The sequence below is a fragment of the Phyllobates terribilis genome, unplaced genomic scaffold (assembly GCF_046119375.1).
Source record: "Phyllobates terribilis strain yellow unplaced genomic scaffold, ASM4611937v1 Scaffold_3__8_contigs__length_932513732, whole genome shotgun sequence".
Taxonomy (NCBI): Eukaryota; Metazoa; Chordata; class Amphibia; order Anura; family Dendrobatidae; genus Phyllobates; species Phyllobates terribilis.
The window spans coordinates 915,318,913-915,337,271 of NW_027362763.1; the positions used below are offsets into that span (position 1 = coordinate 915,318,913).

An 18,359-nucleotide genomic window follows, 5' to 3' on the forward strand; every position below is an offset into this window, starting at 1 on the left:
GAAAATGACCCAACCCACGATCCAGTTACTAATACAATAATACTGTTACAGATTTGCATTTCTTCCAGTTTGCGATTGCACTACACTGGAAGCTTGGTGCCCATAAACACTAACTGCATTGTATACACTTTTTTTTTTTAATGTAGCTTTAGCTTTGTTTCCTATACCTTTAAAACATGTCCTATATAGCAAAGAACTAGTCAAATATTCCCATACAGGCACAACTTTTATACCATCATGTTCCAGACCATAGTAATGCATTGCATGTTGGATACATGGCTTCTGTTCACATTAATGTACTAAAATCCAGTAGAAGCATATACACACACACAGTAGTTAATCCTATGCATGGCATACTGCATGCAGAGTAAATGTCTACCATATGATTGTTTGCACTGGTATCTCTATAGTATACGTTCAACCTGTGTGCAGAAATAGAAACACACAGAATCCAACTGATAAAAGTATGATAAATCGCAAGACAAATGTGCAAAGTGCCGTGTATCAATACCAAAATCACTGAACAGCATTCTGCAGCAAAATTTACATTTCAAGTATAGACTTAGAGATAAAAGGTACCCTCCCCACCCCCCTTTCTAGTTGACCTGCTTAATATCAGTATAAAATAGGTCAAAAGCGAGATATTGCTTACACCCGAGACCCATGCAAGTGCAAATGTTGCCTGTTGGTTAAATGCTCAATTTCTTGGGAGTTGATTAGGAGACCTGTATGTGAACCACAGAAATCCGTTGTGTGATTTAGAATGTCTGTCTAGTTCTGGCAAAAGCGTAAAGTGAATACATTGTCACCAAAGCTGAGGACTAGATGCCACTTTTATTGCCATCACCTTTATCTCAACAAAATTGATCTGACCAGTCTCATGATGGAAGACATGTCACGGGTTGCAATACTACTCATGCTAGAGGAAAAAAAGGGACATGAGTACAGTGTTATGAATCTAAGTGAAGTAGAGCGATGTTTTTTTGCACGTAAAACGTGCAGCAGCCATATTTCCTAATGTCTAAGGAAAAGAATTGAAGTCTAATTCAGTATAAGCGGTTTGGCAGAACCCATCCTGAACACGCTCCATATGTGAAACAGGTCTGATATACTTTAGCACTCATTCTGAAAATAAGCTGTATACATGAGGATATCTAGAGTTGGCCTTTAAATTATCACCCCTTCTGGCTCAGAGGTTTTCAGGTGTCCATAATAATGTCACAGAACTGTGTCCCCGGGGAGTTAAAAGGACGGTCAGCACAGAAGGACTGCTCAAACCAAGCACAGGTGCTCAGTGCATCACAGCAGGGCCAAACTTTTAAGTTCACCTTCTCACCTGCTTGTTCTATTTCTAACCCCTCTTTCTTTGATTGACAGGTCTGGCTTGATAGAGGACAATCTCCGCTCTTCTCTGGCTCTATCACAGTGATGCACAGCTCCAGTCCTCAAGGGCCACCAATCAGTGCTGTTTTTTCAGGATTTCTTTAATATTGCACAGGTAATAAGCACCTGTACTTAGTTTGAACATTTCTGTGTTGACATTGTTCCGACTATCACACTATGTGGACAAAAGTATTAGGATATGTCTTAAATCAGTGAATTCAGGTTCTTCATTGAGTCACAATGCCACACATGTATAAAAGGCCCCAAGCCATGCAGTCTGCCTTTACAAACATTTGTGAGTGACTGAGTCATTCTAAAGAGCGCTGGCCTTTTGAGTCATGGTTATACCAAGTCAGTATGTGACATTTCTTCCCTCCTAGATATTCCATCAACTGAAAAGTGTAAGATTTTAGGAACCACGAGACCACAAAGTTACAGATCGGGTTTGCCAGGTGTTTAGGGGGTAGATGCCAAAACTCTGCTGACTCAATAATATCAGTAAGAAGACTGGACCTCGGGCGCTTCATGACATGGCCGAACAGCTGCACGCAAGCCTTATATCACTAAGCACAACACCAAGTGTTGGATAGAATGTGGTAAAGCATGCTGACACTGGAGCAGTGGAAAGGTGTGACCAATCATGTCTATCTGGCAGTCTGCTGGACAAGTCAGGGTTTGGTGAATGGCAGGATAATGTGATCTGCCTGACTGCATTGTGCCATCTGTAAAGTTTGGTGGTAGAGGACGAATAATGCTATGGGGTTAGTCTAGACCACATAATCCCAGCATGACTGACCCAGTGCACAAGGAGATATCCATAAAAAGGCATGGCTAGGGGAGTTCGGGGTGAAAACTTCACTGGCCTACACAGAACCCTGACATCAATCCCATCGATTACCTTTGGGATGACCTAGATCGGAGACTGCAAGGCATTCAGTGTATGACTTCACAAAAGCTTTTCTGAATGGATGGGCAGAAATTCCTAGACACTACAAAATCTTATAGAAAGCCTTCCCAAAAAGGGTAAAAACTGTTTTCGTTACATAGGGGTAGGGATGTATAGGAATGAGTGGGATTAAGCAATTTTTTATTAATGTAAATATATTTAGAATTGTCAATTGTGATAGTATGACAAATATGCAGGAAATGCCCAGTATTAAAAAGGATCTGCTGCATATGCTCTACTATACCAAAGTATTATGACAGTGCCTTAGCAAAGGTGTAGTCAATCATGGCTTGGAAGATACTAGGCCCCAACTCTTAAGAGCTAATATGCTATGATAAGGTTTAGATGGATGAGACAGGCCAAATAATTCCTCTAGTTTCATTAGAACAAATTACGACAGGAAGCACAAATATATACTTACCAATGTATCTAGTACTCACCTAGTATGTTTAACGATACAAACCAAGCTACTGAAAGAAATAGAATGACAGCGTTACACAGGCCAAGAACTGTATGATGCAATACAAAGAAAGACCACTGTGAGCATCACTAAAATGTACACCAGAGATTTTACTCATAGCACGGTACTGGTGTGCAATACACTTATGCACTCATCCCTCTATTATTTTTTCCCCCTTGGAATGGAATATCCACCACGCTGTCAAGCAAAATCCCAATTTCATGTATACTTAAAAATGTGTCATTTTTGTAAATGGGAAGAGGCTGGATTCTACCCAGGATATAAAAGAGAAGCATCAGCATAAACGTTAAATAGAAAGACACCATCTTTTGTGGAATTTAGGGAGGCTCCACACCTCATTCAACCTGGCTATAAATCTGCTCTACAAAAAAAGTCACAATCTTGGTGCTCCATCTTCTGAGCAAATCTGGTCATGGGATGCCACTATTAAAAGCACCAATCAAGGGCTTTTTTTCCCTTCTTCATTGCAGCACTGGAGTGGTGCCACTAATCCAGTTCCCTGCCCCTAGCCTTATACTTTCCAGCCACCATCTTCATCTTTTAACCATGTCACTCCACTAAGTCTCTAGCAGTTTGTGACTGGCTGGATCGCTCCAGTGTTCACTGGACAAGCTGGAAGTCACAACTCAATGCAAGTCTACAAGAGCCAGAACAAGGCTCTCAAGATTTACATTGAGCGCTTGTGACTGTTACAACCTTGACTTCCTGCCAGTCAGAAGTTGTGATCACAAGACGGTGAAGCAGGACTCGAGCAGAGGCAGAAAGCTCCACACAGCGGCTGGCAAGTATAAGACTAGGGAACTTGCATTAATAGCTCCACTCCAGCAGTAAAAAAAAAAAAAAAAAAAAAAAAAAGAATCTGGGAGTGCTTCTTTATTTGCTAAATCAGTGTAAACATGCCAAGTGCAATAATCAAGTACTTACCGATCACAGAACTCCCCGGTTGCCAGAGCCCACACTGGGATCTGCGTGTGAGCCACAAGTTGCCATTACAAGGCAAGTCTATGGAGTGTCATAATGAGGCTCCATAGACTTACACTGTAAATGTGACTTTTGGCTCACGCCGAACCCAGTGTGAGCTGGCTGGTCAGAATTGCAGTCACATGAGTGATAAAAGGACCACAGCGGTGCTGGATTCTGGGAAAGACTGTGATTGGTAAGTAATAGATTGCATTTACAGTACACAGTTACACAGGATTAGCAAGTAAAATTAATTGGATTGCTTCTTTAAAGAAAAAGTATATATACTGTGCATGTAAAGGCTGGTGGGAAGTTACTCACATTTGACAGTGAATTCATGCAAAGGATTTCTGAAAAACACAAAAACAAAATATTCACACATCTATAAAAAACAAACTAAAAAACAGCTCCAGTACCTGTCAGTGTAAAAGCATGCAGATTTCCTAGCTGTCTGTATGTTCTGTGCCATGTCAATACCAAGTATCCAAATGTTTGCCCTGCAGCATGTAAATTCAAGTGTGACATCAATGAGCGAAACAGAAGACGCAAAGTCGTCTTGTTTTCTCAATTATAGTAATATGAGGGGAGGGGGGGGGACCTGGTCTGCAAAACTAAAACAATTCAAATAGTGCAGACTTCCAAGTAAAGAGCTTTCCCAAGCATATATTCAGTACCGCCAGTAGGACTGGAAGCAATACTTCAAACAGAACACCATTGTATCCAGTGGAGCTCAGTATAACAATGCAGCCCCCAGACACAGCCTTCAGCAGATTTGCTTCCTAGCAGTGTGTACAGTATGACCCGCCAGCAGACTGTCTAAAGTTAGGTTATACTTCTCTTGAGCAGTTCTTCAGGCAAAGCCCACCATTCTGGAAGAGGCTGCCACAAACTGTATTTTCTGCTTTTGCCCTGCCTATAGTGGTTGCTTACTGCTTTTATTCGTCAGTCTCATTTCAATCAAAGGCAAAGTACAAACCTAGTTATTTAAGACAATACTTCTGAATCTTTAAACCAGACCCCGATATGGTTATACAAAGTTTACAATCAGAGCCATGATCACGTATTTGTAAACGTTGCCATTTTCTTAAATGATCACACAGGAAATTAATAAGGCACCAGAGAAATGATAGGAGTACTTTATTTCAGACTAGAAGTGGGGACAATCCCTTTGTGTAAAAGGGATTAACGGAGTTATACAATTTACCAGAAACTTGTTAATTAGAATAGTAAAATCAAGCATGTATTTACAAAGTCAGTTCATTGGAGAAGCTCCCATCCAAAGTTAAAAGACGGGAGTCAGGCTTGACAAACTTTACCTTACGGGCATTAAGCCACAGAACGTCAGTTGCTCCATAGTATTTTGCACCATTCAGCTGGGACATAGGTGAAAATCCCTCCATGTAACGGTTTACTTTATACCATGCTTCTCATCGCAGGGTTGGGACACCGCAGAACTGCTTTGCACGGGTCTTGGGGAGCATAAAGCAGCTGGTGTATATCTGAGGCGACTGCCATGCCATGGCCTTTGAGATGTGCATATGGATCAAGGCCAACTGCTGTAAAATGGACGGCATCCCAATCCACTAGGTTATAGTGGAGAGAGTGTGGAGATCAGCAATTCCTTCCATCTCTTTAATTGCAGTCAAGTCTAAGCATATCACAGACATGGCAGTTGTATGGGGCAGGGATTAGGTTTCTGAGAAGTTGGTGACAATCCCAAAACACAAGAGTGTAATTCACTTTTATTTATTGCAAGTGTTCTATGGATGGATTCCAGCTCACCCTCGTTAGAGGTTAGCAGGCAAAATGGAAAGAACTGACATTTTCCAAAAAATGCTATAGTAATATAACTCACAATATCATTAGTTTACAATGATGGTGCAACTACAAGCATACTAGGCAAATAAGAACTGCAAGGGAAGGGGAAGTGGAGATAAACACGGCTAACTTCATACAGATCCCAGACAACTAGATTTACAAGTTTAGTTTAATAAGAAACCGGCAGATTCGCCTTTTCTTTGCAGAATCAAAATTTAACAAATGGCAAACACAGTTTTAAACCTTCACAAGTTAAGTCTCTGCGGTTTCCACAGGTAAAGCAGAAGATTTAAGAGCTATTGACATACACTCCAACCTCACAACTTGCTTGCAATCTTTTTTTTTTTTTTTTTAATTTTTCTAAGATTATACTCTTCACTTGGCAAACAGCCTTCATGCCCCGACAGATCAGGATGTTCACTCCCAGAACTAACACGATGTATAGTAATTGCAGGGTCATCAAGGGACCGCTACACAGGCCTAAAACCTTTACGTCTTCATGTTAAGTGACAGCTAAACCTGACTGCAGACTTCCTTTCCTAGTGCCCAATGGAGTCATTTTGATTAATAAAAACGCCAGTTACAAAGCAATCTCTTTACTTTTTATATGGTAAAAAAAAAATGAAAAAAAAAAATAATAATGTACAGATAAAATGTAAAACCCTGAAATACTGACACATTCTCTTATCGTGCACAAAGCTGAGGTTCTTATCAATCACTTTAAAACTGCAATAAAAATGTACAAAAACAAAACTCAACCCAAAAAGCAACTAAAATGAACCAAAAGCAGTAAAGAACCCGCAGGCACTTCCTCTTGTGGAATGTTTGTTTTGTTTTAAAGTTAGCCTAAAGAAAACAGTCGACTTCTTGTGAAGGTTTTGAAGAGAAATGTGTATCAGTTCTTTTTTATTTGGGTATTCAATAATATCCTTGGTGGTACTGCTGGCTCCATGGCTTTTGACCCCAGTATTGCTGCAATTAGAAAAAGGGGTAAATATTAACATGTTAACAAGCTTGTAAGCTTAGATGCCAACAAGAACTGCTTGGTTATGTGTAACATTTGAATTTCATCTCTACTCATTTCACTAGGAGCCTAATTGTGACTAGATACTGAAAGATCCTTTAATGTATCCTGCAGTAAGTGGAATATACTCTAAAATCTAGAGTCAGGTGCGTCCTTGGGTGAGGCTGTAGCGGGTCACAGTTGGGGACTCGTTCCTAGATTTGCAGACAATACTTACGCCCTGCTGCTGCCACTGGTTGTAACCCTGAGAATGGTTTTTGAAGCCACGGTTGTTTCCCCGTCCTCTAAAGTTCTGCAGATGTAACAAAAGTCAAGAGTTAAAAATCAAAATTAGATGCAGTTAGACATTTAATATCTAGAGGGGAGAAAAAGCAAGTTTAAAACAGACATCTAGTCAGTATAGTAACAGTTCTAGTATAACTTATCATATTTTTTTTGACTAGAGGACACTTAAAAAAAAAAAAGAGGTTTCCGTGTGTGGGACGAGAGCCAGCTTCCTATAACTGATCAGACAGAGCGTCTTTCCTGATCACCAAGAACTGCTCTCTCCTCCTACTAGACAATGATCAGCGCAGGACAGAAAGCAAGCTGGACCTGCACATCACTGCAGATACTGAATAGTTGAAGGAGTGTTCAGGTCATGTGATGAATCACATATGCCAGGAAGGATCTTCAAAATAAAGCAGAGCTTTGCACACATACTGTATGTCAGTAGTGTTGTGCTTATGTGTGCACTGCAGAGAGTGTACATAATGTGCACGCTGTACAGTTGTGTATAATGCATATGCTGCAGCGGCACCAACAATGGATCTATTACCTCCATATGTTATCCTAATGCATTACAATTATTGATAATGACCCCTCCACTTAACACTGCCAGGGAAGTTTTGGCTAGTAGGAAGTGTTCTTCCCACTTTCTATTGTATTAACATGGGGTGCGTCTTATAATCCGAGAAATACAGCTAAGCTTATGCCACCTTTTATCATTTTCACATTAGGTCATAAGATCCATTACTCCAGATCAGTTTCACTCTCTAGCACAAGTTTGCAGCTCGCCTTCTGAAAGGTAGCTCTATAGAAGTATATATACATTAAGAGTTCACCGTCATGTCAAAGGAAGGCAATTTAGATGATGTCTTTATAATATAAAATTAAATAAGCATTTGTAAAAGGGATCATCCTGATAAAAAGTTAATGGATGTCAAACAAATAAAATACCCATTAAGTTTTACCTGATTGTAATTTCCACGACTGGGCATAGAACCACCACCACCACCACCACGGCCATAGTTCCCACGGTTATTGTAACCACCCCTGTTATGATAGACGGGTGCACGAGGATATGGATAACCAACTGCTCCTCCACCACCACCGCCGCCTCCACGCTGTTGCATGTTACCCCTCCTGTTATATCCACCACGATTCGCTTGAGCTAAAAAAAAAAAAAAAAAAAAATGAATGAATGAATGAATGAATACAAGTTAAAAACAAACAACTGACATTTTAGAGGATAAGCATTTCAGAAAATAAATTCCAAAGAGACGCCATTAGTAGCTTAGAAGTTGCTGCATTTTTTTTTTTTTTTTTTAAACCATTCGTTAACGAGTTTTGCTTTGTCTTAATATTTACAGTTTTGTTTCTATATTCCCCAGATTATGGAGTGACTATCCTGATTTACTCTATGGACAGGGTAGAATAGGCAAGAATTTTAACATACCTCCACCACGGTAGTTTCCTCCACGCATATTATAGCCTCCACCTCCACGGCCTCTATGTCCACCATGACCATGCCCTACTCCACCTCTGGACTTGTTTTTGTTCTTGTTCACTTTTTTAGCTCCCACATTTTGCTTCTTTTCAGGTGGAAGAGATTTTTTGCTCTCCTCTTTATACTGCTCTATAAGTTTCTCCGCTTCGTCTTTTTGCAGTTCCACATAAACAATTTCATCAAAGCACTCACTGGCTTCTGGTAGTGTGTAGTTCCCTGTAAAAAAAAAAGGCCAAAATATGCAATGTATTTTTCACCATGAGACTAACATTACAGGCAGAGTTGGACATCAGCAGATAGTCTAGTCATGTAAAACATGACAAAAAGGCGGCTTTGTACACCAACCTTTCATTTTCAGCACAGCATGCTCAGGAAGGTCCTTTCCTTCAACCTCTGCTTTCTTTTGAGTTCTCTCTTTATAAATCTCGTCACTTGGACACACAACAACAGCCTTCCGCTGAAATCCAGCAAACAGGCACATTTTTCTCCTCTGGGCAGCAGCAGAAACATTTGTCTATGACAATAGAAAAATAGGTTGTTTTTTTTTGTACTTTCCGTAAGAAAAATTAATTGCAAGCATTTATCTTAGATAAGAAAAGCCCCATCTGCTGTTTACAGTGACTAAAGTAGGAAAAAAAAAAAGAAAAACCGGAGGAAAAAACAGTTACAGTCCTTCAGTCAAAATACTGCATGTGAAGGCCTAAAAATTCAAGAAATGTAGCATGCAAAATAGTCAATACAAATAGTAAGTATTTTTTGGCAGTGACAGATGACACTGCACACCCCAGTTTAGCCAGGTCACGCTCACCATTCTGCTGCAGCCCTACTGTAGGCTACTTGTGCCGCTAAATCCAGCAGTCTTCAGTGACCATCTGCTGGATGTCTGTTACAGAGATTAGGCTTGTAGGAAATCCAATCAAATACCCCAAGTCTGATTTAGTTATAAGATTTTATAGGCTCTAGACACAATTACCCTACAAAGACCATAACTGGTAAGAATGGACAATTATGACTGCTTAACCCACAAAAAAAAGCACACAGCCATGGGTGAAAAGTACAGAATGTAGAGGCAGCCATTAAAGGGGTTGTCCAATACCTTTAAAAATATGCCAGTGTGCTTTAATAATAGAAGCTACTTTCTATTTGCCTCCTGGTGCTGTTTCTGTCTGTAAGCGGCGCTATCGGTGGCCGTTCACAGGCAGCATGTGACCCCCAAGCTGACATCACGACAAGTGAGGCGTGACTCAGAGCTGGGGTCCCCGCGTCACGCCCAGCATCCACCGCGTGCTTTCCCAATGAATGGGGAGAGGGAGAGTGCGCGGTGGATGCCGGGTGTGACGCGCGGGGTAACCCCGCCCACAACCCAGCAGCCACCGGTGGAACGTGAAAGAGTGACCCTCGGCTGCAGCCTGGACTTGTTGTGACATCAGCGGATATCAGAGCTTGCTGCAGAGGGGGGTCACGTGCTGCCTGTGAGTGGCCACCGATCGCACCACTCACAGGCAGAAACAGCACCAGGAGGTAATTAGAAAGAAGCTTCTATTCATCATTAAAACACATTGACATATTTAAAAGTACTGGACAACCCCTTTAATGTGTGAAGCAGTCCATGAAATAAAAAGGATGGCCTGGGACCATCAGATAATCAGACATTCTTTGCTCTGGATCAGCGGATGTAGACACCATTCTGTCATCCATGTGTCATAATAAAGAACGATTTTATGAACTCTTACTTGATCTAGAATGAAGTTCCTCTTCTTCCGAGCAGCAATTTCAATGAACTTGCTAAGGCATTGTGGGGCCCTCTGCAGCAAAGCGTTTAGTTTTCCTGTGTCAGTCATCTTTTTATTACCAACCTGAGGTGGGATGGGGAGAGAAAAAAGTATGTTAAAGTATGTTATACTGCAGCTGATAGCCCAGATCCATCAAGACTCCATTTTCTCACTGGTCTTGAAGAGGGAGTGTTGAAGTCAGATGCTCCTAATTCATTAAGTCGTACGCCTTTTAATGAATTGGAAGTACACCACTGACACGCAAGAAATCTTACTCCAGTCCATGACATGACTAAGGAGTTGTTTTAAAGAACACCACAACTCATCATGAATTGGACAAACTGTAGCTTCACCCTCTGCCTATTTTGGGTTGACAAAGCTGGTGTGAAACCACCAAGAGTCGCTAAATTTTACGACTTTTCAAAGCAGTTTACACCATTCTTAAGAAATTTCTTTGATTAATCTGGGCTATATCTGTACAGTCAGTGATTTCTAGCTTTGGCTTACCACTTTCTAGATGTAACAATGGCAAATATAAAAAAAAATTCTGAGCTAAAAATCACAGAGTTTTCACATTTCATTTAAAGTGAGTGAAGCCCATGAACCTTACCAGCATTCTTTCCATGATATTGTTTGTTCCAAGGACATTGTATTTTCCAGGATTCTCAGAAACTTGTTTATTGACCCAAGTGGTTTTCCCAGCTCCTGGCAAACCAATCATCATAATAACCTAAGAATAAAAAAAAAGGAAAAATATTAAAGTAAAACGAGAACCTCTTTGAAGAGGGCTAATCATCACACAAATGAACGAGAAATGCAGGCATACCTCACAATCCTTCTTTTGTTCAGGCCCTACAGGACCTCTCAATCGATCATCAAGGGAGACATTCTGAATAAATGTAAAACCTTCAGGAACGGGGAAAAATGGTTCAGCTTGCTGGCCGAAGTTGAACTCCACAGCACAATTGTGACAAAGGACATGTGGGAAAAGCGGTCTCTCGGATAGCATATCTTTATCCACTTTAAAAGCCACTCCTAGGTCCTGCCCATTTTTCGCAAATGAAAGCTCAACTTCTTCACCTTCAAAATTCTACAAAACACAAAAAGTTGAATATAAAATGCGTAGAAACACATACATCCTGACTGCTAAAAGTATACATATCTGATCTTTACACAAAAAAGCCTAGAGAGATAAAACAGGGTAAAGAAACTTACCGCCATACAGGCGATGACATCATTCTCATCATACTTCTCACCATACTCTTCAGTCACTGCATTGCAGGACTTGGATCCTTTTAGTGAATAGCCATAGGAGTCTTCATCTTCACCTGTGGAAGTTATATAGATCAATTTAGGCCAAATGACAAGACAGACAAATCAGCAATAGACGGTCAGTTAAATATCAGTCACTAAGACTCCTATACTCTTCATTTGTATTAAGGAACAGCCAGTCCTCTCTAATTTTAAAGTCATACAGATTTGAAGATGAACAAGTAGAGTAAGTGAGGAATTAAAGGGGTTGCGGGCCTTTGGTTTGCTTATAGTGACTGAGAACACTTTACATGCACAGGCAGCATACACCTACTCCTGCTGTTAGCTGAGCAATGTAAGCCATCCTGAGCCCAGTAGTTACATCCTGCAGGCCATTAGCCTGGGTACCACTATATACACTTCACAGCAGACAGCAGGACTATGTGTACACAGGACTGCTGCCTCCAACTAGTATTCTCATTCACTCACAGATTAGTATCATTAATAAGTATGTTAGAAAGTTTCAGTTGCATCATACAGGGATTAGGCATCATTTATAGAAAACCCAGAAAAACTGTTCGGGTTTGACATTTTACATACCTAGCATAAACCCACAGGAGCTCAAGGACCAACCAATGCGCACCTCATGGACATCAATATCTTTAGAGTACAGATGTTTCACAGGAACCTTTTCTGTCACCTGAAGAAAAAAAAAAAACATTTAGTACAGCAGCCAAAAAAAAAAAAAAAAAAAAATGACCTACAGGACTTATCTAGAACATAACTTACCTTCATCTCAAAGCAGACTTTGCCACTTGAGACACCATAAGAGGCTCTGCCACCAGCCCACAAGAAAGCAAAACTCTCCATTGTAAGAGAAGTGGCACTTAAACGATCTCGTGAGATCTTGAAGTGAAGATCACAGTTATCTGGTAAAAAAATAAATAAATAATATATATATATATATATAGAAATAAAATTACTCAGGCTTAAGTAGTATGTATATACAAGGCGGCATGTGCTACAGAAATTGATAACATAGGGTCCTTAGTCAGTCATCCCTGGTCTGACACCCTTGCCCTTATTAGAGGCAGATTGTGGATGAAAGTGTACTGCATCATATTAATCTAAAAAATGCCCTACGAGGTCCTGTCATCGGGACAGGGAAAAATACTTCTTGCCATGTTAGTGTAATTTTTATGTCAAAGTAACCATGCATTCTTTTTTCGCAGTATGTGTACAAGGCCTAACAAACAAGTCTTTACAACCAACTAATTTCCCACATACTGATTTTGAGATGTACATTGCTACTTACAGGTGTCAAGAAGAACATTTGTTTCATCCAGTTTTTCATCTTCCTCTTCTACTGGTGGTTGTGGTGACTTTGACCTACAAAATTTTGTATTGTAAGTTATAAGACTACTGTATGTATGGAGATAGAAAATATCCCATTAGATGAATGTACTCCACAAACCTGCTGTATTTGTTTTCTTCGATATATTCAAAGTAGCCCCGGCCATGATCTTCACGTGGTCTTTTTACTCCCCGTTTCTTATCCTTTTGATCTTTGCCTTCTAAAGGAAAAAAAAAAAAAAAAACATTGAAAGCTTTATTCCCCAGCATCTACACCATTTTTTCTGACTCGATTTACCCATATTTCCCAGCCAGCAGTGCCAACAAGTTTCAGCAGCCATACAATTAAACTACAAATTCATGTGTAACATACAGTACAAGTCTGGTTTATCAAAGGGATTGTATGTGCAACATTAAAATTTTAAAAGTGGCTTAGTATATCAAATATTAAAGGAAGCTGAAGTCTCCTGACCATGGGAGCCAATTACAGGTCGCAGGATCCTGATGCCACTTAGAACAGTGATGACATCCTTTCAGCGTAAAGGCTACCAAGCGGCCTGCGCTGGATCCCGATAAGGGTCGGTAGGAAAGTATAAATTATTTTAATATACCAAGCAACAGGTAAAAAGTTTCATTTTCCCTAGAAAACCCCTTTATAATCCATTACTTTTTCAAGATCTGTAACAAAATGCCAGTGTTAAAAAGGTAATCAGTGGGATCAACCCTACTCCGTCATTATGGGCATGCAGGTCAGAGGAAGCTGAATAAAGTCATATCTTATTGCAGATCTCAAGGTATCTTATTTCAGAGAAATCCATGTTTTTCTTATGTAAATGAGCTGTTCCAGACTATGGGCCGGACACTGATCTGCAGGAGAATCTGCCTCAGGAGATTATTATAAATGTAAGGAGGAGTTACCAGCGTATTGTGTAATGTCTGCTCTCCTGATCTACATGTCTCACACTGGTAACACCCTTTCATTTATAATCATCTGCCTCCAGAGATCAGCGGCCGGCCCATAGTCAGAAACAGCTCATTTACATAAGAAAAACGTGGATTTCTCTGAAATAAGACATCAGATTGCAGATAGAAGATTGAATAAATGATGCCTTCCTATGACCTACATGTCTGCTTAGGAGCGGTGATCCTACTGACAGATTCCCTTTAAGTGCTAACAGATACAACACTTATATCATACAAACACTAATCAGTAGCCAGTGCCCGGATTCAGTGCCGGCTTACACTTTAGACATCCAAACAGTTTTGGTTGCAGCGCTCACGTGGCATAAGCAAGCGAAGAGAGACCCGCTGCCAAAACCTCACGGTGTTTACCATGCTAGGTGAGCATCTGATTTTATCTTATTACTTTACATGGGGTGAGACAGGGCTTAAGAAGAGGTTTGTCAAGTAGTGGGTAAACATGAACAATTGCCACACTTACTACAGACGAGCAGCAAATACAAGATTGTCTGACCACTGGAAGAGGCCACCATCAGACAGTACCACCTACTGTGTAGCATGGTGATAAGAGTCACCTGTGGGTAGACCCTTCAACCATACACAACAGCACTAACCACAAAGCAGCTCTGTCTAGTAATGAGCCATCAACTCAAAAAACGACACCCCACTCCTAAATACAAAGTGGGGTAATCAAACCATGACCACAGCAGTTGTCATTAAAATTAGTGTTTATTAATACAAAAAAAAATATTTTTAAACAACATTAAAATACACAAAGCATAGAACCTCAGATAGCAGAAAGCTCTGCCCTATTAACAGTTATTGCTCTACAGATCAAATTACGTCTAATTGGGAAGGTTCATAATTAAAATAAATAACTGGTTGAGGGACGCGTGCATAACCTATACAGAGCTCCTCCATTATCACAGGTAATTCATGGCAATTGCTGGATATCCATATGCAACCAAGTGTTGAGTGCTGCATTCTACTTGCGCTCTACCATTTATATTTGGTTTTGAGATATTTTCTTATTCCATATTGGTATTATTTGCACCTTGCACTTTACTCCATTCAGGACATGGATTCCATCCTATTTGTTCATTAATCTTTTTACCATATGGATTATGTGATTTTGTGAATGTTTTTTTATGTGCTAATTATTGGACTGGTAATTTGTTGATTTTTGCTATTTGAGCAATTATTATAAATATGAACCTTCCCAATTAGACATAATTTGATCTGTAGAGCAATAACTGTTAATAGGACAGAGCTATCTGCTGTCCCTCACAACTGAGGTACTTTGCTTTGTGCATTTTAATGTTGTTTAAAAATATTTTTTTTTATTAATGAACACTAATTTTAAATGACAACTGCTGTGGTCATGGTATGATTACCCCACCTTGTATTTAGGAGTGGGGTGTCATTTTCTGATTTGATTCAATTGATTATGACCGTATTTATTTTGGATCTATTGATTTACTAGTAATGAGCCATGTCTGACAGTAGGACAGGATTCCCAGATCTTGCCACAAGGACACTTCCTGACAAGCAGCGGAGATGACCACAACCTACATTAGCCGTTCACCCTACAATTCCATATAACCCAGTAACACTCGGGACCACCCAGGTAACATCCAGACAAGTGATCAGCATTCCCAGGGGAGGACAGACACCTAGTGACACTATTTACGGGACTCTGCTTTTACAAGAGGTGGCCACAACTTACAGTGATGGGGCCGCACTGTTACAGCTACACATGTGGATTATTGCCAGGAAGGTTCATCATCTGGGACATGCGTAATCCACATGTACATGGCTCCTCCAAACATCACTGCCAGAGGCCACACATTCTCCCAAGACACCAGCTCATTAACCATTGGTAGTAGACCTAAGCCATCCCTGTAACCCATCATACACCGTCAGTATAGGAGGGTCCCCATGTATTATGGGATAATAGGACCCATACACAGCAGAGCAGTGATGGCTGAAGCCGCCTGCACAGCACCCTTTGTTCTCAGCCACAGAAGCCCCCCTCCCATTGAGAAGCCAGAGGCACTGATGTCAATGGGGGAGAAGACCGATGTACGAGGGCTGCACACTGGGGTGAGGCTGTCTGCCAGCACTCCCTTTATCTGCTGAGGCCCTCCAGACACCAGCCAACCCCATCCTCTGAGCTTTGTACGTAGCGCCCCTCCCCCACCACACACAGATGGGGCAGGACGGCTGATCCCGGGAGGGCCAGCGCACACTGGGGCCCCGGAACTGACGTCACACAGTAACGGCCGTGCACACCCGAGCACTCACCGCCCCGGGCGGACGCCCCCGCCTCGTCGCACTTGATGGCCATGAGGGGCCTCGGGCCGCTGGGCTGCGCTCCCTCCTCCGCCTTCTTGTCGCCGCCATTTTCGTCCGCCTGCTCTTCCTCCTCCTCCTCCAGGCCTACGGGGATGCCCTCGTCGTCCTCCTCCTCCTCATCGTCGTCGTCCTCGCCCTCCTGGAAGCCCTGGTCATCCCCATTCTCGTCTTCCGGGCAGACGGCACTGCTCTCCGCCTCCTCGGCGCCATCGTCCTGGCTCGTCTCTCCGCCGTTCTCGCCGCCCACCTCCATGCCTTCCTCGTCCTCGTCTTCTTCCTCCTCCCCCACTCCCGGCTCGGCTTCTTCCCCGACATCCATCCCTTCTCCAGAGACTCCCCCGCCCACCGCGCCGCCGCCAGAGGCGCTCTCCTCGTCCACCGCGGCCTGCAGCCTCTCCATCAGATCGGCCTTCAGGCCCTTATCGCTCAGACGCCTCTTCTTCAGCTCCTCCTTAAGCTCCGACACCTTCAGCTTCTTCACGTTGACCGGGGAGCTCATGTTTGCGGCGGTGATGGAGTTCTGCTCTGCCACTGGTGTTCACACTGCTCTTTCTCCCTGCGTCGCGACTCCTTCAAAATGGCGGCGAAAACAAGGACGGAGCGCGCTGCCCTCTGGGGGTGGAAGAGAATGAGCAACTGTGTGAGAGGATCGCCGAGCGTTTACTGACTCCGCCCTAATAAAGGGCGTGGTATACTGCCGCGCGCTCTCCCAGCCCCGCCTCCCATTCAATGTACGACACTCTACAGCGCCACCTACCCAAACTTCCTGATAGAAGCGATATGGCGCGAAAAGAGCATTAGTGACTGCGCACGCGCAGTCCTAACTACACTGCCATTATCAAACAGAATCAGGACGGCTGCTGCTCATTCAGCCCACAGCCAGTGACGTATGAGGACGGCACTAAGACAGCCTGTGGTCACCTGCATGGGGCTGATGTGTAGGCTGTGGGTCCTGGGACGCCTAACCCAATGTGGCCGGGAATGTGTATATCATATACTTGTGGGAGTCCTCACGATGTGAACCACACCCTGTGTGAGGATTCACAGGTCTGCCCACTGCAGGCTTTAATGACAAACCTGGACACCCCCTTTAAAGGTTGTGACTACACCCCATAGCCCACAGCCAGGCTCAGTCGGGTCCACAGAGGAGCGCGGTGGGCCCCTATGCATTGGTCAGCCGCCTTGAGCAGTGTTTGGCTCAATACATGATCCCCAGTCTACAGACAGAAGCAACCTCTTAGGAGTATGTAACAAGCCACCTAGTGTATTATATAGAATTACACATACATTTGTGACAGAGGGACTGGTAAGGTTGTATGTAGCTGAACCGTGGGCCCTCAGGGTCAATGTTACTGGTGGGCCCTTTGCACCGCAATCCACCCCTGCCTGTAGGGACCCGAGCCTTATTGGTAATGGAGCTTAGCTAGCTCTACACCAGCCATCTTATTTCCCAGAACTAAGAAGGACCTTATTGCCTCTAGTGGTTTGGTCCTGAACTACTAGCTTTCAGCCACCTCACAGCGAGGTGACCTTTTCCCATAACTCAGATGGACGTTTTGCCCTTTATATACGGTGTAAGTTTCATATGGTTTAGGTCCTTTGGAGTTATGGAATTTAGCTCACTCCTAAAGACATTACTATTTCCCAGAAGGACCATTTCCTGTGTTATACAGTGGGTACGGAAAGTATTCAGACCCCTTTAAATTTTTCACTCTTTGCTTCATTGCAGCCATTTGGTAAATTCTAAAAAGTTCATTTTTTTTCTCATTAAAGTACACTCTGTACCCCATCTTGACTGAAAAAAACTAGAAATGTAGACATTTTTGCAAATTTATTAAAAAAGAAAAACTGAAATATCACATGGTCATAAGTATTCAGACCCTATGCTCAGACACTCATATTTAATCCTTAAATGGAAGAAGTTTGGGACCACCAGACGTCTTCCTAGACCTAGCCATCCAGCCAAACTGAGAAATCGTGGGAAAAGAGCCTTGGTGAGAGAGGTAAAGAAGAACCCCAAGATCACTGTGGCTGATCTCCAGAGATGCAGTAGGGAGATGGGAGAAAGTTCCACAAAGTCAACTATCACTGCAGCCCTCCACCAGTCGGACCATAAGGCAGAGTGGCCTGACGGAAGCCTCTACTCAGTGCAAGACATATGAAAGCCTGCATAGAAATTGCTCAAAAACACATGAAGGACTCCCAGACTATGGGAAATAAGATTCTCTGGTCTGATGAGACGAAGATAGAACTTTTTGGTGATAATTCTAAGCGGTATGTGTGGAGAA

At 42.3% G+C, this 18,359-nt stretch overlaps 1 protein-coding gene across 1 annotated transcript; it reads right to left on the reverse strand.

Annotated features, from left to right (window-relative positions):
* Nucleotides 1-4,890: 4,890 nt before the first annotated feature.
* Nucleotides 4,891-16,743, reverse strand: HNRNPU (heterogeneous nuclear ribonucleoprotein U). Its single transcript, XM_073672794.1, has 14 exons — nt 16,021-16,743; nt 12,878-12,977; nt 12,719-12,792; nt 12,193-12,332; nt 12,004-12,103; nt 11,368-11,480; nt 10,979-11,242; nt 10,763-10,882; nt 10,114-10,236; nt 8,726-8,894; nt 8,330-8,596; nt 7,845-8,044; nt 6,830-6,904; nt 4,891-6,560 (listed from the first exon to the last, which is right to left on the reverse strand). Exons 1-14 carry the CDS (start codon nt 16,568-16,570, stop codon nt 6,507-6,509), a joined length of 2,349 nt encoding a protein of 782 aa, XP_073528895.1. The 5' UTR covers nt 16,571-16,743; the 3' UTR covers nt 4,891-6,506.
* Nucleotides 16,744-18,359: the final 1,616 nt, after the last annotated feature.